Source organism: Ochotona curzoniae, unplaced genomic scaffold, assembly GCF_017591425.1.
Source record: "Ochotona curzoniae isolate NIBS_2020 unplaced genomic scaffold, NIBS_Ocur_1.0 scaffold_4701, whole genome shotgun sequence".
NCBI lineage: Eukaryota > Metazoa > Chordata > Mammalia > Lagomorpha > Ochotonidae > Ochotona > Ochotona curzoniae.
In genome coordinates, this window is record NW_024467122.1 from 83209395 (window position 1) to 83231997 (window position 22603).

At 42.3% G+C, this 22603-nt stretch overlaps 1 protein-coding gene across 1 annotated transcript in view; it reads right to left on the reverse strand.

Moving 5' to 3' along the window:
• Nucleotides 1-22603, reverse strand: part of MYO9A (myosin IXA) — a 221086-nt gene that overhangs the window by 156143 nt on the left and 42340 nt on the right. The window contains exons 2-6 of the mRNA XM_040969582.1: nucleotides 21616-22526; nucleotides 15346-15440; nucleotides 11070-11132; nucleotides 7208-7307; nucleotides 4966-5022 (exon numbers count right to left, since the gene is read on the reverse strand). Coding sequence (XP_040825516.1) covers nucleotides 4966-5022; nucleotides 7208-7307; nucleotides 11070-11132; nucleotides 15346-15440; nucleotides 21616-22455 — 1155 coding nt within the window. The 5' untranslated portion in view covers nucleotides 22456-22526. The remainder of the gene's footprint in view (nucleotides 1-4965; nucleotides 5023-7207; nucleotides 7308-11069; nucleotides 11133-15345; nucleotides 15441-21615; nucleotides 22527-22603) is intronic.

The following is a 22603-nucleotide window of genomic DNA, read 5'->3' on the forward strand; positions in this document are numbered from 1 at the left end:
CGATCTTCACAGGGACAGTACTCAATGGACACAGAAAGCTAACTGCCTCGTTCATGGCAGATTATCAGTGATCCAAGTCCAAGAACACACGAAAGAACAATTACAGAAAAACAGAAAAAGACAATCACTGAATTACTAAACAATGCATAAATACAAAAATAGAAATGAAGTGCTCATTCATTTTTTTAAAAAACTTATTGAGTATTCACCATGTACTTAAAAAAAACGGTTTTAGACTCTGTAACACTGAGTTAAGATTTAAAATTAAACACTTCATATCAGAACTCTATTAATAATATTTTATTTTTTATATAGAAAGTTATACACAGAGTTTAAAATTTAAATTAAGGGCCCAGTGCAGTAGCCTAGTGGCTAAAGTCCTCGCCTTGAATGCACTGGGATCCCTATGGGTGCCAGTTCATATCCTGGCAGCCCCGCATCCCATCTAGTTCCCTGCCTGTGGCCTGGGAAAGGAGTTGGAGACGGCCCAAAGCCTTGGGACCCTGCACCCACATGGGAGACTCAGAAGAAGCTCTAGGCTCCTTGCATCGGTTCAGTCACTTGGGGAATGTTTTATTGGACGGAAGATCTTCCTCTCTGTCTATCCGTCTATATATCTCTTACTTTCCAATAAAAATAAATCAATATTTAAAAAATTTAATTCACTGGAAGAAAATTTCTGAGGACCCATACACTCAAATTTCCAACCAACAACCATTTTTTAAAAACAATTTCAAGGCACAATTTATAGTCCTGCTCACAGAAACTAATTTTAACACATTTTTAACAACTCAGCTTTTGTTTCAAGCACTTGCTTCTCTTCCTCCCCTCTAAACACAAACCATTCATTCCACATACAGAATGTTTGCTACACAAACATGAAAACATTTTTTTTCTGTAACAGGCAAAAAAAAAAAGTTTCTACTTGTATAAACTCAATTGTACAGTCCAAACTCTTCTGAGAGTGCTCCTATCTGCCTCAAAAGTTAGCGGTAACAGTTAGGAGTTATAATATTATAACACTGGCAAAGAAAACCAAAAAGGACACTGAAATACAAACACACTTATCTTGGGTGTTACCGTTATTAATCTCTAGAAACAAAAAATGAGTTTTCTAAGTGTCCGAATCATAGTAAGTTTCTAAAAACATAATGATGCCCTTAACTGTTTGAAAATACCAACTCCAGAAGAAAAAAATGACAAGTTAACTACGCCATATAAGAAATCCCTTTCACTGTGGGTTTCCCTATAAGTAGAGCTTGAAACAGACTAAAATGCCAGTACAAGCAGCAAAGGAATTTAGAAAGAGAAAAAAGGAGGTGAAGGCAGCCAAATAAGACACACTGTGAGAGTACTGGCCACAGAGGGTAACTGGAGTTCAGTCCCAAGGTTATCTTTGGGCAACAATGTTAACACCCAAAGAGGAAGCTGGTATCTCCCAACACTGATTAGTTGAGCACATGCTGTATATCGCAGGCAGCTGTTAACTCATAATTTCTGGAAGACCACAGAAGCCTTCCAAGAATCTGGGGAAAAAGCCTCCAGGCACCAAGGTACAAGTTACTTAATCAGAGAACAGTGAAAGGACTGTTCAAAGGTCAAGGCAGGAAAATCAGAAGTAATGTTATCACCTCTTCCGCTCAAAACATTGCAGCTGGACTGCTCTGCCACTGCACATCTCCCAAAACACGCCTACAGAGATCAGCATGGTTGGTCACTGCTCCACTTTGAATCCACTTCCCCACTCCTAACGTACCTGGGAAAGCAGCAGAAGATGGACCAATTCACTTGAGCTACAGCCACGTGGACACTGCCATGCGAGAGCTCGGTTATTCCAGCCTCCAGGTTTGGCCTCTGCAGCCATTTGGACGTGAACCAGCAGACTGGAGACCTCTCCCCACGAACCCATCACGCTACTTGTCACACAAATTACATTTTTTAAAATTCTCTTTGACACTGCCACTATTTTTCCGCTTTGTATGAGATGAAAAGAATACCTTTTCACTGACAAATGACTAGCACATGATAGGCCCCTAACATGGGTGTGAGAAAGCCTAGAGCCAACATTGACATTTTTCCTCTATACTGTCTAGATGACTTAAAGTCATGTTGAAGAGGGTAAATGTTACGGCACAGCAGGTAAGTGTTACGGCACAGACCCGAAGTCACCATTTGGAATACTTGCGTCCCACATCAGAATGCAGAGTCCCACCTTCTGATAATGCACCTGGGAAGGTGACAGAAGACGGCCCAGGTACATGAATCCTCACCACCCATGTGAGACACTGATAGAGCTGCAAGCTCCTGGCTCCAGCCTGGCCTGGTCCAGGCTACTGTGGGCATCTGGAGAATAAACAAGCAGGTGCAACATGTCGGCCTGTCTGCTCGCCTCTCTCTCAGATTCCAATCTCTGACTCCTTTCAAACCTTCTTTTTAAGAATCCTTGGTAAGGCTGGACTGTAACACCCATTGGTTCCAGTGGAAGACAGGGCTGGAAATAGAACCAACCCAGCAATTGCAACTACCAGCTGATCGGGGCAAAGGACTGTGCTGGGCCCTATACTTGCTGGCACATACAAGAATCTGGTCTGGGAACACCTCAGACAAAGTTTCTTTGGGGATCTCCCCAATCAAACTGCCAGACTCAGAACCCTAACCATGAAAAGACAGAGGACAGAACAAGTCAGTTAACTACCTCAACCATATGTTGGTAGCGAAAAACTGGGCAAATGGAGACTCCAAGATGGACTATGTCAATCAGTAGAGTTTTCAGCGACCTCTTCACACTTGGAATGGCAATATTGGCAGCGACTCTTCACTGGTGAACTATCAAAACCACTTGAGCAAGACCCTCAGAGCATGCCCCACATCAGGTACCTGGGATGGGTGGGAGACTGGGTGGGGCTTCTCCCTTAATATCTACCTTTACCTCAGATACATGAAGGAAACAATAGTGAAATAATAATCTTACCCACTTTCCTGTAGCCCTTGAACCTTTTTACTCTAACTATGTAAAGATTGTCAAAAATATAATTTAAGAAATGGAAGTTAATAAATAAATAAATAAAATTTACAGATGCCAAAGAGGAAAAAAATAAGAATCCTTGGTAAAAGAAAAAAAGGAAGGGAAGGAGGAGGGGACCAGGAAAGGCAAATAAAGGTGGAAGGAAAAGGGAGGGAGGAAGCAACCAGGGGCTACCACTATAGCACAGTTTGGACCACTGCTTAGGACACCCGCATCCCATATCATAATAATGGTTCAAGTCCCAACTACACAGTTTCTGGTCTCACTTCCTGCTGATTAATCCTAGAAGGCAGCAGATGATGGCTCCACACCCATGTGGAGACCCAGGTGGAATTTCAGATTTAAGACCTTCACCTGCCCCAGTCCTAAAGTTTGCGGGCATTTGGCGAGTGAACTACCAGAGGAAAGCTCTCTTTAATAACTCTCCATCTCTGTCCCTGATTTTGTTTTTCAAGAAAAATATTATTTTAAAATTAAGCATAAAGGGTCCGGTATAGTAGCCTAGCAGCTAAAGTCCTCGTCTTCCCTGTGCTGGGATCCCTTATGAGTGCTGGTTCCTGTCCTGACTGCTCCACTTCCCATCCAGCTCCCTGCTTGTGGCCTGGGAAAGCAGTAGAGGACAGCCCAAAGCCTTGGGACCCCACAGCCATGTGGGAGACCTGGAAGAAACCCCTTGCTCTGGATTGGCTCAGCTCCAGCTGTTGCAGCCACTTGGGGAATGAGCCAGCGGATGGAAGATTTTTTCTCTGAATCTCCTCTCTGCAAATCCGACTTTCCAATAAAAATAAATCATTAAAAAAATTAAGCGCACACACACACCTCACTGGCAATAGCACAGAATTAACATCAGAACAACAGCTAGGGGCTTGGCACTGTGGCTCACTCAATTAAGCCATGTGTTTTAATGCTTGCATCCCATGTGAATGCTTGCTTGAACCCTGGTTGCTCCACTCTCCACCCAGCTCTGTTAATGTGCCCTGAAAAGGTCAGGTCCGTTGCCACACACGACAGACCCAGACTGAGTTCTGGGCTCCAGTCTTCAGCCTGGTGGATGAAAGACTGCTTGCCTCTCTGTCCCTCTTTTCTCTCTGTCTCAATGCCTTTCAAAGAAAACTGAAATTAAAAAACAAAACAAAACAAAAAAAAAAACAGGGCCCTGCACAGTAGCCTAGTGGCTGAAGTCCTCGCCTTGCACGCATAGGGATCCCATATGAACGCAGGTTTCAATCCTGGTGGCCACATTTCCCATCCAGCTCCCTGCTTGTGGCCTGGGAAAGCAGTCCAGGACGGCCCAGAGCCTTGGGACCCCGCACCCGTGTGGGAGACCTGGAAGCAGCTCTGGGCTCCTGCCTTCAGAATGGCTCAGCTCCAGCCGTTACGGACACTTGGGGAGTGAATCATCAGACGGAAGATCTTCCTCTCTGTCTCTTCTCCTCTCTGTATATCTGACTTTGCAATCAAAATAAATGAATCTTTTAAAAAAAAAAAAACGTTATTATCTTAAAGGCAAAGTGACAGAGAGAGGGGGACAAAGAGATCTTCTGTCTACTGCTTTACTCCCAGGCCAGGGCCAGGCCAGGTCAGACTCAGATCCCACCTGGGTGACAGAGACCCAGATCCTTACGTGACACTCTGTTTACTCAGGCACCTTAGCTGGGCACTGAAATACAACAAGTGAGACTGGAACCAGTACTGATGAGATGTGCTCACACCCAAGTGACAGCTTAACCCCTGTACCACAGCATTGAATCCAAATGGATTAGTTTTTAGTCCACAAACCATACACATACAAATCACTCATTCAGAAAGTTAGACACTGTTTTATCTAGGATATTCTGTACTTCTGTTGATTTTCATTCTAACGCACAACAGAGAGTCATAAGTGAGCAATGTGAGGGTCCTTTAACAGGAACATGAAATATTTAAGTTCTTGTACTGACCGGCTCAGAGTCATAGCAATAATCATCCCAGCTCTGTCTGAGGGCTTTCTTTGTTATCTGAAAGTAAGGCAGATTAGTTAGGTAGAGGAAATGGTTATTAAATTTCAGTTAGCTCTGCTACTACTGTTATCCAAAGAAATGTTAATGTGCATAGCAAAGTAAAACAAGAGATAGCCAAGTTAAGATTCAGATTCTGAGAGAAAGTATCCTTCCACATCCAACCCATAGATCCTTCTGCCAGGCATGTATAAATTGCTTAAACCCATATTCTATGAACACTGAGATTATGACATACATACTAGTAAACTAATTACAAAAATATTCAGACAGCCAATCTCAGGATTGGCCAAACTACCTTTGTAATCACCATTTTATGAAAATATAAAATACTGGGGCTGGCACAGTGGCACAGTGGGGTTAGGTCACTGCTTGTGATCATAGCACCTTATATATATGAGTGATTGTTCAAATCCTGGTTAATCCACTTGCAAATCAGTTCCCTAAAATGTGCCTGGGAAGGTAGTCAAGATGGCCCAAGTATTTGAGCAGCTGTCACACATGCAGGAGACCAAGAATGAGTTCCTGGCTTCCACCTAACACAGCCCTGGCAGTGGAGGCCGTCTGAGGCGTGAACCAGCAAGTGGAAGATCATGCTCTCTTCCTCTCTGCCCATCCCTTTTATCTCTATCATTTAGCCTTTCAAATAAATAAATCTTTTTTTTAAAAGGAAAAAACAAGGAAAGAAAAAATACATTGTGAATCTTAATAAAAGTCTAAGCATTTATCTTAGAACCTTAAACAAACATATAATCTTTGAGCCACCAAAGCATCAATTAATTAGAAAATTTTTGTATGGATTTTCTTTAACTAAATGGAATTTCCACAGACATCACATTTCAGTTCAAACAAGTGAAAAATAAGGAGTTGGTGATGTGAAATAGCGTGTAAGCCACTGTCTGCAACACCAGCATTCCATATGAGTACCGCTTCAACTCCCGCTGTTCCACCTCCAATGGAGCGTCTACTAACATGCCTGGGAAACACAGTGAAGAATGGCCCACATTCTTGGGCTCTACTATGCACACAGAGATGTGGAGGAAGCCTCTGGCTTCTGGCATCGGCCTGGCCCTCCTCCGGTCACTGAGCCATTTGGGCAGTGAAGTAGTAGATGAAAAATTTCTCTCTACACCTCCCTGCCACCCCTTAACTCTGCCTTTAAAAATCATTAAAAGAGGACCCAGCGCTGTGCCTAGTGGCTAAAGTCCTCGCCTTGAACTCATAGGGATCCCACATGGGCGCCGGTTCCAATCCCGGCAGCTCCACTTCCCATCCAGCTCCCTGCTTGTGGCCTGGGAAAACAGTCAAGGACGGCCCAATGCTTTGGGACCCTACACCCGTGTGGGAGACCCGAAAAGAAGTTCCTGGTTCCTGGCTTCAGATCGGCACAGCACCAGCCACTGCACTCACTTGGGGAGTGAATCCTCGGACAGAAGATCTTCCTTTCTGTCTCTCCTCCTCTCTGTATATCTGACTTTGTAATAAAAATAAATAAAGCTTTTAAAAAAATCATTAAAAGAGAATCTATTAAATTTCATTAGTATTTATTTTAGAATTCTTGTTAATAAGCGTAATAACAAAACTAGAGAAACCTGTGCCATGACACTTGTGAGTTACTACTGACTATGAAAGCTTAATTGTAAGTGCTGAGTTTTGAAGATCCAAACTTTCTAAGTCATTTGCCTTTGGTGCAACATAATGTACATAATTCAAGAGGAATATTATAAAATACATGATCATATTCTATGTCAACATAATGACATCAGGCAAAGAGGTGTGCATCCTAGATCTCAAAACATACAACGCAGGTTCCGAGTATTTCCTCACAGACACGCATTAAATATTAGTAATATTTGTCATCCTTGGTCCATGGAAGGCAAATAAATCACTTCAGAAACCTTTACAGGCTTTAATCACTTTTCTAATAATGCGGTATTAATAAATAGCTTATTAGTATTTTTGTGAAGATTTCAAAAATGTATATATAACCAGTATTTCAATGATGATGCTTATATTAATTTTAATATTTGAAAAATGCATCACATAAATTTTTAGATTACACCCATGAAAGTGCTAGCTAACATCCATCACCAGTTTTGGAAAACAAACCTAGAAGAAAAGCTTTTCTCAGAAGCTAAAATTTAACAGTGCCCTACATTTCAGAAGCCATGACCTCCCTTCTCACCTGATTGAGATAGTGATACTCTTCTGGCTGTTTAAGGTGGAATGCTAACCTCTCTTCTTCACTCGCGCCTGCCAGCAGGTAATAGAATACATGGTAGTTCCTGTTGGAAATGAAGAGTTTTACAATGAACTTTATAATGATCATGAGTTGTGGTTATCATTTAACTAGAAATACAAAGCAAAAAGTAAACAATAAAACAATAAAAAGAGCTTTGTTTTGTTCTCTAATGACAAATGTGTTGAGTTCACCAGGTATACCTGCAAAATAGAATGATTTTTAGATGTGAATACACAGGACAGATGAAGCCAACAAAAAGGCAAGTTTAAGGCCTCTGAAAAAAAATCTCTCCTGCACAGAACCAAGAAGAACCTGTCAGATTTACTAGAATTACTTTTTTAATTCTGAAAATTAAACAAAGGTTTGCAATCATCTACAGAGTCAATTTATTCAAGAAAAGCAGCTGAATCTTCTGCAGCATTTTAATCTGTGCCATTCCGTGCCCTGCTCACCAGCTGCACAGACGCCTTCAACACCACAGCCCACGACGGCACATAGCAGAAGACGGGCAGCCCCCAGCCAGGGCAGAATGGCTGGGAACTTGTTCGGAGCCTCACACCCTAACAAAGACCATTATATCAACTGTTTGGTAATCTCCTAGAAGAAATTGTGTTGCAGACTGACTTTATATGATCTGATTCAAAGTTCACATGATGCCAACATTTTTCCCACAGAAAAATTAACAGCACACTCCAGCCCTCTGAAGCAGAGGATGAAAGACAAGTAACAGGCTAATCAAAAACACTTAGCAGGAAGAGCTGCTGAGTGATCTCCCTGAGTAACACTCCCTGAGTAATAGCTCCATTCCATTGCTGGGCATGTGGGAGAAGACAGCCCACACACATGCATGAGGATACACACGAGCCAGGATCGCATGCACTCTCAGGAAGACCACATGAACTTCCATGTTCTCCTCGCTGGCTAAACCTAAGGCTTGGCACAAACAGAAAACAAAGACTGCTGTGTGCTGAAGGCACAGCTGAATATATACAGCTTCCTGTGACAAAATCACAAAAACACACAGTAGGAATAAAAACAATAATCACAAACTTGGCCTGCTTTCCCAGGCCACAAACAGGGAGCTGCATGAGAAGTGAAGCAATGAATTGGCACCCATATTAGATGCTTGCACCACAGGCACAGGCTCTACATCACATGTAGACCTCAAAAAAGTTTTTACAGAGTATCAAAATCAAGCTGTTACTCATCAAAACTGCATCATTACAAATTATAACCTCTATAATCTTCAGGGCAATCACTAAAAATATACACACAACATTATGAAAGCAGCATCAACAAAATTCATACAGTACCCTAGAACATGTTTATTTAACATAAAAGAAGGGAGTAATGGAACATAAAAACAAAAGCATCATCCATAAAACAAACAGCAGGGGATCTTCACCAAGCAACAGCAAGATAAGCCACCATCAGTAATACAGGTCCATAAGCAGTCCCCATTCAAGTCCAAGCCGCTCCATTCCTGAGCGAGCTCCCTGCTAATGTCCCTAGAAAAGTTGGAAGACTGTCCAAGTACTTGGAATCCGCCACCTATACGGAATACCCTGATGCAGTTCCTGACTTCTGGAGTGAACCTGGCCCAGGCTGGATTCTTGTGGCCATTAGGGAAATAAATCAACTGACGGAAGATTTATCTACCACACTCACACACTGACTCTCCTTCTTTCTATAACTCTACCTTTCAAATAAATTATAGAAGCAAGCACAGTGGCACAGGGAATTAAGCCTCCACCCCCCGCACTGATTCAAGTTCCAATTGCTCCACTTCCAATCCAGCTCCCTGCCATGTGCATGGAAAACTAACAAAAGATAGCCAAGGTGTCTGTGCTCCTGCCACCACATGAGAGACCCGGTGGAGTTCCAGGATCCTGCAGCTGATCCTAAATCATTTCTAGATTTCCTGTATTACATATCACAATACAATGTATGTAAACAGCTGATGATAGGGGAAAATGTCCAAACATTTTCAGGTCAAACATTTTTTTTTCCAAATATTTTTTTCTTTTAGAAGATGTTTTGTTTTATTTAAAAGGCACAGTTAGAAATTTCTGCCAGCCGCTGGTTTACTTCCCAATGCCTGCAACAGCTGAAGCTGGGCCGGTCTGAAGCCAGAAGCCTCTGCCCGATCTCCCACACGGGTACAAAAGCCGCTGATTTTCTCGGGTTCATTAGCAGGGAGCTGTATCAGAAGCAGAGCAGCCAGGATTACCTCTCATGCTACAGCACCGGCTCCCCGAACCTCCAAATACTTTCAACCAACAGATGGCTGATCCAGACGCAGAACTAAGGGACACAAGAACCACCTACCAACCAGAACAGGGTGGAGCTGAAGCAGCACTGACAGAGTATCATAGCCCTAAGCTTGGGCTTTGCAATCAAAGCTATAAACTAACAACCTGCTTTAAATAATTTTAGCAATAAATGAGATGACCTAGGTGAAACAGACGAATGTGACTAAGAAAGTTAAATACGTCCATGACAACTGAAGAGTCTGAAATAGCATTCATTCATGTAAAGTCTAAAACCAAATAGCTTTTCTAGTGAATCCTACAACACACTAAAGTTAATCCAATTCTTCCAAAATTCTTCCAAAAATGTATCAGGGAAAAGAATTTATATCTCATTCCATGAATCAATAAAGAATACCCAGATAACATCCCAAGAAAACGTAAAAGCACTATTTGAATGTCAAGAGAAAAATTCTCGATAAAATACTAGCAAACCAAATCCAGTCATACCTTGTAAGCATTACACGTTCATAGACTTGTAAATCAACTTCATCAGCTTGTAAATTCTGGATCTTTACCACCCATGCACCATCTCAAATTCAGTAAAATAGGCTTAACAGCCCCCACCACACTGTGAAAATGTACTAGAAAGTTACCCCTAGCCTTCTGTTTAACTGCACATGATAAATCCTGCAAATCTTTATGAAGTTATTATTTAATTAGAAACCTTGGGAACTAGCACTGTGGCACAGCACGTAAAGCTGCCTCCTACAACGCCAGCATGCCACACAGGCTCCAGTTGCTCCACTTCCAATCTAGTTCCCTGCTAATGTGCCTAGTACAGTGCAAGACAGCCCGGTCCTTGGGAGACCCAGAGGAATCTCCCGGCCTCTGGCTTAGACCAGTCCAGCTCCAGATACTGCAGCCATCTACTGAGTGATCCAATGGATGGGAAAGTTTCTCTCTGTAATCCTCCTTCTCTCTATTACTCTTTCAAACAAATAAAATATTTTTAAGTTATAAGTTCTTTATTAGCATTTTATAAATCTTTCATACAATTCTCTGAGCAACTGTACAATGTCTTTCATTCTATAGAATGGGGAAAAAAGTGGGGGTCTGTACAATTTTAACCTCTGATTCTTAACTTTACCATGTCTCACTAAAACAAACACACATCATATGCCTCTCAGATACTTGGATTCTTCATCTTCTGTATATTCTGTATAGAATATAGAATATCTCTAATGTCCCATAAATCTGAACAATGCAAGCAAATTAAACATTATGGAAAACTGTCCTCAAATTAGACAGAGTACCAAGAAACAAATGAATGAACTGCTGTCCTGTTCTGACAGTCTGCCAACAATTTAAAAAGGGCTATTGGTCTAAAACCATGAAAAGCTGCATCTTACAGCCTCTGAAATACTGTACTATTTAGCCATGAAAGAACTAACAATTATACACAAAACCAAATTTAAGGATCTTTATATACAAAAGCCTAGATGTCAATCTACATGGCATAAACTACATCTAATTATACAAATAAAACCATGTACCGTTCATTATGCTCTTGGTAAACGAGTCTGGATTTCTCCAAAAGGTACTTTTCAACGTAGGCACTGGAAGAAAAATAAAACTGGTGAATATGAATAATAAAGCTTAGTATGCAGTAGATAAGTATTTATACAGCATGAGGAAAAACTACAAAGACTATTATTACTCCAGATCATTTCAGTATATTACTGCAATTGATTATGCCATGTTGTTAGGGTCATCCAGGTTAAATTCACAAAGTCATAACCATTTTGCTTGCTTCTGCAAATATAAAGTAAATTTTTTTAAGATTTATTTACTTTATTGGAAACATATACAGAAAGAAGAAGAGAAAAAGAAGATTTTTTTTTAAGATTTCTTTATTTTATTGAAGAGGCAGATGTACAGGGAGAAAGAGAGGCAGAAAGGAAGATCTTCTGTCCGATGATTCACTCCCCAAGTGGCCACAATGGCTGCAACAGAACCAATCTGACGTTTGGAGCCTCTGCCAGGTCTCCCACATGGGTGGCATGGTCCCAAGGCTTTGGGCCGTCCTTTATGGCTTTCCCAGGTCACAAGCTAGGAGCTGGATGGGAAGCAGGGCAGCTGGGACACAAATGAGCGTCCACACAGGATCCCAGTGCATGCAAGGTAAGGACTTTAGCCACTAGGCTACTGTGCAAAGTCCAGAATTTTATTTTATTTTATTTTATTTTTTGGAAAGGCAGATTTACAGAGAGGAGAAACAGAGAAAAGTATCTTCCATCCACTGGTTCACTCCCCAAGTGGTTGCAATTGCTGCAGTCTGCAGTTGAGCAGATCCAAAGCCAAGAGCCAGAAACTTCTGTATCTCCCATGCAGATGTAGGGTCCCAAGACACTGCCCCATTATTCACTGCTTTCCCAGGCCACAAGCAGAGCTGGATGGTAAATGCAGCAGCCAGGACACAAACCGGTGCCCATATGGAATGCCAGTCCTTGGAGATGGAGGATTATCCAGTTGAACCAATGCGCCAGCCCCCAATAAGGTCAGAACTTCAAAACCCTCGTACACCAGGCCTTCCACAATACATGACTACCACAGTCACATACCTGTACAAATTCTTATAGGTAGTATACTTGGGCAAGACTGCTAAATAATACAGAAAGAAATACGTTGTTTCTTTATATTAATGCCATGTCACACTCTGAGATTTATTTACATATTATCTACTGTTTTACTAAATAAGCATTCATTTACTGGGCAGTAAAGAACAAGCAGTACAGAAATGGATATACTTGGTATGGCATAATGGCTCAATTGGCTGATCCTCTACTTCCAAGTGATCTAGTCTAGGCAGGCAGCCAGTTCAGGGTCACAAGCATGAAAGCAGCACCTCACCTGTTTGTGTAATATTTCCCCCCCACTCATGGTTCAGTTAATCCATACCCATCATTACCTGGGTCTTGGGGGGTAGACTGCAATGTCACTAGTCACCCCTCTCAAGCCCTGTAAAAAGCCTGTGTGAGAAGGCACCCATCCTTTTGGTCCTCTTGGGCCTTTTGGGTGCCACTTCCACAGCTGGGCTCTTTCTTAACCTCCCTGTCTCCCATACTCTCTTGATTCCTACCGGCAGACCCTAAGAACAATCTCTCTAAGTTAAGAACAAAAGTATCAATCTCTTTATCCCTCACCCCTTTTCTTTCTGACTCAAGGTCCAAGTTAGCTTATACTCCTCACCCTCTAAACATTACCCCTAGGGGCCGGCGCGGTGGCGCAAGTGGTTAAGGTCCTCGCCTTGCACGCCGGATCCCATATGGGCGCCAGTTCTAATCCCGGCAGCCCCACTTCCTTTCCAGTTCCCTGCCTGTGGCCCGGGAAAGCAGTAGAGGACGGCCCAAGGCTTTGGGACCCTGCACCCGCGTGGGAGACCCAGAAGAGGCTCCTGGCTTCGGTTCGGCATAGCATCGACCGTTGCGCTCACTTGGGGAGTGAATCATCGGACGGAAGATCTTCCTCTCTGTCTCTTCTCTCTGTATATCTGCCCTTCCAATAAAAAAATAATAAAAATAAATCTTTAAAAAAAAATATTACCCCTTTACCACTTTAACCTTGTTGATATCTGTGCTTAAAATGCCTTTTAAGTAACAGCAAGAACACAGAAAATATTTAGCCAAAAACCTAGACCACAACACAAGCTCTGGAATCCCTTATGGGTCTTGGTTCTGTTCCAGGTGCTCTATTCCTGATCCAACATCTTGCCTGTGGACTGGGAAAGCGGTAAAGGACAGCCCAAAACCCTGGGACCCTGCACCCGAGTGGGAGACCAGAAGTAGTTTCTGGCTCATGACTTCAGATCAGCTCAGCTCCGGTCACTGTAGCCCTGAGGGGAGTGAAGCACCAAATGAAATATCCTTCTGTCGCTGCTCTGTAAATCTGCCATTCCAGAAAAAAATAAATTTTTTAAAATCCACTAAGCTTTTAAAAAGATGTTTTTAGTTAAAAAAAAAATAACAAATCTTTGCACTCTAGTTGGATGATTTTACAACTTGCACAGGGACAAGCATCACCTAGTACTTGGGAAAGCATAAAACAAAACTTTCCCTCTTTAAAAAGCAGTCCCTCTGCAATGTACTTCTTTCCAATTGTTCTCATGTGATTGCTAAATTTGATTCAGAAGCCAACAACTTCTCAGTGTAACTAAGACAAGGCAGGAGACACAGCCACTGTGCAGGGTCATTGAGAAGGCCCCACTAAGCGTGAACGGAAGAGCTTTCCATATGCATGGCCTATGCTCTGGAGGAGCAGTAAACAGCTACCCAACATCTGATGAAACTATAGCCTTCAGTAACCCTAAAAAATTAAGGCTCAGATATCTCTGAATGGAGAATGAAATGGGGCAGCTACATAGCCAGCTTTTAAGGTCAGAAGTTAAAAGGTCCTGAGCTGGGAAAGAAGGGACAGTCCACACCAACGCCCATTTGTAACAGAAGAAACTGAGATGGGAGTGTGGAGATATGAAAGAAAACAGGGAATCTCTGTGTAGTTACTAAGTATTTTTTCTATGGACCTAAAGCCTCTCTAAAAAAACACAGTCTACTAACTTATGTAACAAGCTAATAAAGACATTTCTGAGCCGGGTACAATAGTTCAGCTGACTGATACTCCCCTCAAGTGTTGGGATCCCATGGTGCACTGGGTCACGTCCCAGCTGTTCCACTTCCCATCCAGCTCCCTGCTTCTGGCCTGCGAGAGCAGTCGAGGATGTCCCAAAGCCTTGGGACCCTGTACCCACGTGAGAGACCTGGAAGAAGTTCCTGGTTCCTGGCTTTGGATCTGCTCAGCTCCAGCTGTCACAGTCATTTGGGGAGCAAACCAGCAGATGGAAGATCTTTCTCTGTTTCTCCTTCTCTCTGCCTTTCTCATAGAAATAAATACAGCTTTTAAAAAAGTGCCATCAAAAGGGCAGTCTAATATGAGATGCCATGTCACGGGCGGCGCTTAACATGCTGTGGCACAACATTGGACTCCCCCCGCATTAAAAAAAAAAAAAAGATAATGCTGGCACAACTAGAGAACTATGACCACAAATTGAATAGCTGAATTAAATTTCTTAAATATAGTAATAGTGATATGGGCAACAAGAGAAATGTAAATGTTTGGAGAACTCCAATAATCAGGTCGAGTTAACTCATTCTGAAAACAATTCAAATAAATTATGTAAGACACGGAAGAATAAATTATTAATAATCAGTAAATCTAGGTTAAAGGTGCATAAGTATTAACTTCACCTTACAAGTCTCCTGGGCTTTCACTTTTTACAAAAGATAAAAATGTACAGAATAGGGCCCGGCGGTGTAGCCTAGCAGCTAAAGTCCTCGCCTTGAATGCGCCGGGATCCCATATGGGCACCGGTTCCAATCCCGGCAGCTCCACTTCCCATCCAGCTCCCTGCTTGTGGCCTGGGAAAGCAGTCGAGGACGGCCCAAGGCCTTGGGACCCTGCACCCACGTAGGACACCCAGAAAAAGTTCCTGGATCCTGGTTTTGGACCGGCATAGCATCGGCCGTTGCGCTCACTTGGGGAGTGAATCATCAGACGGAAGATCTTCCTCTCTGTCTCTCCTCCTCTGTGTATATCTGACTTTCCAATAAATAAATAAATCTTTTTTAAAAATGTACGGAATAAATAGCTTCAATGCAAACACCTATGTCACTGTTCTCATTAAAAATCAAATCAATAATCCATAGTTATAAAGAGGTAATGACACAAAATAAAAACATGCTCCCAGGTACACTATCATTAAATAACAATACTTACCCAAGTACCGTGCCTGTTTCCTGGTAATTTACTTGAATAAACTTGCCAAAGCGACTTGAATTGTTATTATGAGCTGTCTTTGCATTTCCAAAGGCCTGGCAAAAAAAAAAAAAAAAAAAAAAAAAGCTCTAGTAAGTTTCATTTTATAAATAAGTATATGCATTTTTTAATGTTTTTCAGGTCACCTTAAAAAGACAAGGCAGTGAATAGATAGTAGAAAGGCGATCCACTCACAGAGTCATACTCCTACCCTAAGTTCAGGTAAGACAAAAGCAAATAACTGGGTGTTCCTCTGAAAAAGAAACCTTCCTTGTACAAACTAAACACTCAGTGCCAGCATTGTGGCACAGTGGGTCAAGCCACGGCTACTGCACTGGCATCCCACTTGGGTGCTGGTTTATGTCCACAATATTCTACTTCCAATCAAGCTCCCTTGCCAGGGAAATCAGTCAAAGACGGACAAAGGACATACACCCCTGCCACCACGTGGAAGATCTGTCCAACAGGCTGAAGCCTGACCAGCCTTTGCATCTGTCTGAAGTGTGAGCCAGCAGATGAAATAGTCCTGCCATTCAAATAAATAAATCTTTAAAATGCACACACACACACAGATATCCCATAGCCTGGCTGCCTCAGGGTGGTTACACAGGCATATATGCTGATTAAAACATTTCCAGGGGGATACTGTCTGGTGATACAGCACCTTAAGGTGCTGCCTGTAACGCCAGCATCCCCTATGGAAGCCAGTTTGAGCCCCAGTTGCTCCATTTCCAGTCCAGCTCCCTGAGAATGTGCCTGAGTTAAGTAGCAGATGATGGCCCAAGGCCTTGGGCTCCTGCATCCATGTGGGAAACCCAGAAGAAGCTGCTGGCTTCAGTCTGCCCAACCCTGGCCACTGCTGCCATTGGGAAATGAGTCAGTGGATGGAAGATCTTCCTCTTTGTGCCTTCTCTCACTTTCTCTCCATCTCTCTCTCCATCTCTCTTCTTCTTCCTCCACCTCCACCCTGTAACTGCCTTTCAAGTAAATAAATAAATGCTGATATACCTGCTTCAATCCTGTCCATTTTATTATATATTATAGCAATAACATTTATAAAAATTTAAATGTAAAAAAAAAGTAAAGCCATTGCCCTAGGCTAAGCCATTCACCTTCTATTTGAAGAAACAAAAGCAGAAAACAGAGATGATTCACTGCAGAATTTTCCACTCAGATCTCACTGGGAAGGAAAAACCTCCAACTCTAATTTCTCAGACTAGTTTTTTTAACACTTGCTAAATGCAAAGCCATCCGTGAATGGAAATGTAACAGTGCAGAGCATATGCATGGGCGCACATGTACACAGACACACATAGACACACACACAGGTGAGGAGGGAAATTCACGTGAAAACCTGTTAGTCCCTAAAGGACAACTCAACCAGGAATTTGATGCTAAAGCCTACCACCTGTTCTGGATGGTTCAAATGTGAGCTCAAGCTGGAAAGCCACTGCTCTACTTCCTCTGTAATTACAGATTCACCAGTCTTAAAAAGGAAATTATTTCTTGACATGGTTTGTATGAAACATCCCTCACACAGGCTTAATTTCCACTGTATTTAAACAGTGATAACAGCAGCCCTGGCTCTCCAACACCACAAAACCACTACACAAAAAGCGAGGCCTTGGTGAGGCTGGAATAGAATAGTTACTCCATTTTGCCATTTCCTTCTCTCTCTACCATGGCAAGTTTTCCCCCTAAAGGAATTGTGAAAATTTATTTAGCAAAGAATCATGAAATGCAGAAATGTCAATTTCATCACTTAAATGTCAAATGCTTTATATGCTTGCTTAGACATAAGAAATGTGAGTGTATGATATACTATTCCTATTGCATATGTGCCACTTCTAAAGACTCCAATGTCAACAACTAATGAGAATCTGCTTGCTAATTTCTCTGATTGCAATAAAGCCCCGTTACTCAGTAAAGGCATCCAGGACCACTCCGACAGACAGCTCTGCAGCACACACATCACCATGAGTTTCTATGGAAGACAGCTAATCATGAGAAATATGCCCAACTCCAATTACAACCACAACACACTTACTAGAGCAGAACCACACAATTATTAGGATAACTAGAAGAAAAACTAACAATGATACTGTTGTTGGCCATGCACAATAAAAAACACATATGACACTAGAGGGGAAACCAGAACAGAAAGGCAACTCTGAAAGACAAATGTGTCTCACAAATCAGTCACACTTACACTTACTATACGACCCAGCAATCCCACTTCTTAGAGATGCTTACTGAACACACAGAAACAAACGTCATTGTGTTTCATCTGAGACACTCACTTTCAAAAAAAAAGGTTAGAAACACTAGAATATCCCTCAACAATGAGGACATTCAGAGACTGAGGTAGAGTCATAAAATGGAGTGTTACTCAGCTGCAAGAAGAACAATTAACATATTCAGCAACCTGGAAGCAGGTAAACATTTGGATGTCCAAGCCCCACAACAAAGCCCTTGGGTTCAACATCTGCCTCTGGGTCCCTGTCCCAGCTTCCTGCTCACGGAGATCCTGGGAGGCAGCAAGTGATGGTTCCAACCTCCCACATATGAGATCTGGAATAAACCTCCAGCTCCAAGCATCAGACCCATGCCTAGTGCCAATGAAGGTAAACGGAGAGCCTCCACTCCTCACTCTCATTCTCTATCCACATCCTTCACCCATCAAATAAATAAAATTCGAAAAATCTGCCTGGATGAATCACAAAGATAAAACTTCCAAACAAGGAAACATCAGTCTCAAAATTTTGCATAATATGATTCCATTTATGACATTCTCAAACAGGAAAGAATAGCCATGGAGAATAAACAATAGACATGCGAGAGTTTGGTGCCAATCTGCAGTGCTGGCATTCCATGTGCGTGCCGGCTCAAGTGCCAGCTGCTCCACTTTCAATCCAACTCTGTGTTAATGCAACTGGAAACACAGTGGAAGACAGTCCAAGTGCTTGGGCCCCTGCACCCATATGGGAGACCCAGAGGAAGCTCCTGGCTCCTGGATTCAGACAGATCCAGATCCAGCCATTGTGGCCATTTGGGAAGTGAATCAGTGCCATCAAAGATCTCTAACTCTGATTTTCAAATAAATAAGTAAATCTTTTAAAACACACAGAGACAAGCAACCGTCTTTAATGAATAAAAGCAGTTTAAAGGAAATGAAGCAAAGGAGGAACAGTGTAGGAAGTCTATATAGTAGTCAGACTATTCCATACCCAGACTACACACAGATTATACAAATTAATGCTTTAGAATTCACGAAATTTTATTGTACAATTATTTCTATTTTTAAAAAGCTTAATAACTCCTTAAAAAAGGTCAAGTCACTTAAAAATGAAGGCAAGCCAGAAAAACTGCCATCTGCAACAACCAGCATTCTATATCACCGTGGCAGCTCAGGTACTGACTGTCCCGCTGCTGCTCCAGCACCCTGTTAAAGTTCCCAGGACAGCAGCAGAGGACTGGTCAGGTACGCGGACACCTACCCCTCGCATGGGAAACCTGGACTGAGCTCCAAGGTCCTGGTCTGGGTCTGGACCAGCACCAGCCAGGAGGCTATTTGGGAAGTGAAACAGGAGATTGTAAGTTCTAGTACCTACCACTGTATCATGCTTTCTGTGTAACCACTTCAACTAAACAAATGAATCTTTCAAAAATTTGAAAAGTGAAGGTTAAAAAAGGGTCTAGCGCAGTAGCCTACTGCTTAAAGTCCTTGCCTTGCATGAACCAGGATCCCATATGGGCATTGGTCGTAATCCCAGCAGCCATGCTTCCCATCCAGTTCCCTGATTGTGGCCTGGGAAAGCAATCAAGGACAGCCCAAGGCTTTGGGACCCTGCACCTACATGGGAAAACCAGAAGAAGCTCCAGGCTCCTGGCTTTGGATCAGGGCAGCTTCAGCCAAAACGGTCGCTTGGGGAATGAATCAACAGATGGAAAATTTTCTGTGTCTCTCCCTCCTCTCTTTATATCTACCTTTCTAATAAAAATAAATATACCGTTAAAAAGAATTTGGGCCCAGTGCTGTTTCCTAGCGCCTAAAGTCCTCACCTTGAATGTGCCAGTATCCCATATGAATGCCAGTTCTAATCCCCGCAGCTCCACTTCCCATCGAGTTCAATTCAAAAATTGAAAGACACTATTAGGAGGCCTAATATAAGAGTTATGGGAGTCCCAGAAGGTGCAGAAAGAGAAACTGGTTTTACAAATCTATTTATATGAAATAATAAAGGAAAACTTCTCTAATCTAAAGAAAAAATTGGGAAACAACATCCAGGAGGGGCACAGAACTCCCAAGAGGCCTGATCAAAAGCAATCTTCACCACAACACATGATCATCAAGCTCTCTTCAGTCGAACATAAGGAAAAGATCCTGAAATGTGCACATGAAAAAAAATCAATTGATATATAAAGGAATGACAATTAAACGCACAGGAGATCTCTCACAGGAAACTACAGGCAAGAAGAGAATGGAGTGGCATATTCCAGATTCCAAAAGAAAAAAATTGTCGGCCTAGGAAAACATATCCAGCAAAGCTTTCCTTTGTCTTTGAAAATGAAATAAAATTCTTCCATAGCAAAGAAAAGTTCAAAGAATATGCCTCTTCCAAACCTGCCCTACAAATGATACTTCAAGATGTTCTCTTCACAGAGAAAAGGAACAGTGCTCACCAAAACCAAAGGCAAGTGGGAAGAACATCCCAGTAAAATGACAACAGAAGACTAAATCAATGAACAAACCATTGCTAAAATGACAGAACCAAAGTACCACCCATACATATTAACCCTGAATGTAAATGGCTTAAGCTCAATCAAATGTCATAGATTAGTAGACTGGATTAAAAACAAAACCCATCTATTTGTTGCCTACAGGAGACACATTTCACCAACAAAAATCAGCAGAAACTATATCGCATGGGTTTTGATGTTTTCTGTTAGTTTCATCTCTTCAAAAACACTTTCTTCTGATTAAAGTCTTCAATGACTCATACAGTAGCATCATTTCCTGCAAGAAGGTTCTTGATTTTCATTTCTTCAGCTACACGTTAGTCATTTAGTAGCATGTTATTTAACTTCATGGTGTTGTTAATTTTTTTTCTTCCTGATGTTGATTTTGTTTTGTGGCTTTTCATTTAAGGGGATATTTAGTAGCTATGTAATGGAGACTGTCCTATCTAGTAACATGTTATTTAACTTTATGGCACTGTAAATTTCTATTTTTCTTTCTATTGTTGATTTTGTATTATGACTTTTCATTTGAGGGGATGTACAGTAGCGTGGAATGGAGACTAACATATCCAGATGTGAGGATACAAGGTAGTATGCCTCTCTACTTCCAGACAAAGATGGACTTACAATGAAACTGTTTACTGTATCTTGAAAATAAGATGCTGAACTCTTTGCCATTGTCCACACCCACAATGATGAACATATGACCGTGTATGAAGAACTATACTTTATTAATGATATAGAGCAACTAGGTAGGGTGGGGAGATTGGGGCTGGGATAAGGGAAATAACAGGAGCCTATGGAACTGTATCATAACATGATAATAATAGAAATGTAAAAAAAAAAAAAAAAAAAACCCAGCCACAAGGAAAATCACACGATATACGTGGTTTGATCTTGGAGTGCTTGTGTCAGGACTGGGCCTCCTCAATTGCTTGATATCTGTGAAGTGGACAACATACCCAGATGCACACAGAGAACATGACAGCTGAAAAACATCAAGTGTCCCATCAGAGCTTGGAAGGCAGAAAAGGCTGGACAACTCTCCTAAGCTTTGCAGCCAGTGCATCTGGATCTGTGGATGCACTAAGGTGGACTTGGTCGGCCAACAGACCTTGGAAAGATTTCCTCAACCCCAGTCCCAGAGAAGCCAATGACATCTCAGAACGATCAAAACTACTCAAATAATACCCTCATAACACTCTCTTCCCACATCAGTGTCTCTTTGGCGTCATCCAAGGACCGCCCCCACCCCTGGGATCTGATACAGTTTGACAGCAAAGAGCAGTCAGCTAACTCCCCTTGCCTCCCAGCAGACTCAGGAGCAAAACAAGAAAACGATTTGCCCCATCCACCTTCTTTCACACTTAGACCCTCCCTACCCTAATTAGAGATCCACATACGCATTCCAATCAGCTATGTAAACAATATTAAAAATTAAAAATTTTAAGATTATGTTTAAGGAAAAGAAAAATAGTTCGATGTCCTTACCTCCAGCACTGGTCCAGCCCCAAGAATGATTTGTTCTACTCCACTTGCAAACCCTTTCTGGCTGAGAGCAGTCAGGTGGTGAATAAGGAAGTTCGTGCTTTGGGTCTTCCCAGAACCACTCTCTCCTGAAATCACAATGCACTGGTTCCTCCTGCGCTGGAGCATGGCATGGTAAGCTACATCCGCCACCGCATAAATGTGTGGCTCAAGCTTGCCCAACTGGTGGTTATCGTACATTTTGACATATTTGGGGTTATAAATAGGAAGAAACTTGAAGGGATTAATAACTATCAGAATACTGCCAACATAGGTATAAATTTTTTCATGCTTAAAGCGATTCCGCAGATTTTCTAATAGAGTTTTCTCGTTCAGATCGGGTAAACTGCACAAGTCATCAAACTCCTTCTGCTGTGGCTGTGGCAGAAAACCCCGCTCCACCAGCCTGCGCCGCTCCTCCGTCACCCGCAGCCATGACTGCAGGCTACCGTAGTGGATCGACCCGTCGAGGTTTTTCTCTCTCAGAAGGAAGCGATAGTCCTCTCCACTCAAGCGATTTTCCAGAGCCAAGCGAGGCCACAACATCATTCGCTGGACTGGACAGTCTGTTGGATTGAGTATCCATTCTTCTCCACCAAATTCCTTTACCTCTGCTAGAACGTAACATTTTGTTTTGTCCAGATGAAGTCTGTCTATAAGACAGTCAATCACCTCAGCAGCTGTAGAGCTCTTCCGAGCGGGGACCGGGCAGTAGATGGTGCCTTCCGCAATCGTGCCAGGATAGATCCGTAGTGTGTGCTCACTGTCCTCCAGGCGTCGTCTCCCTCCATCACTCCCACTCATATTGGACTCAGTCCCATCAGAACGGACCGAGTGTCTTCAGGACGGCGCAGACCATCTTCTCAGCCCACCAGCTGCAACAAGAGGAGGCAAACATTTATTAGTCGCATGGCACACTGCTTCCTAGCGTTCAAAAAAGAAAGAAAACACA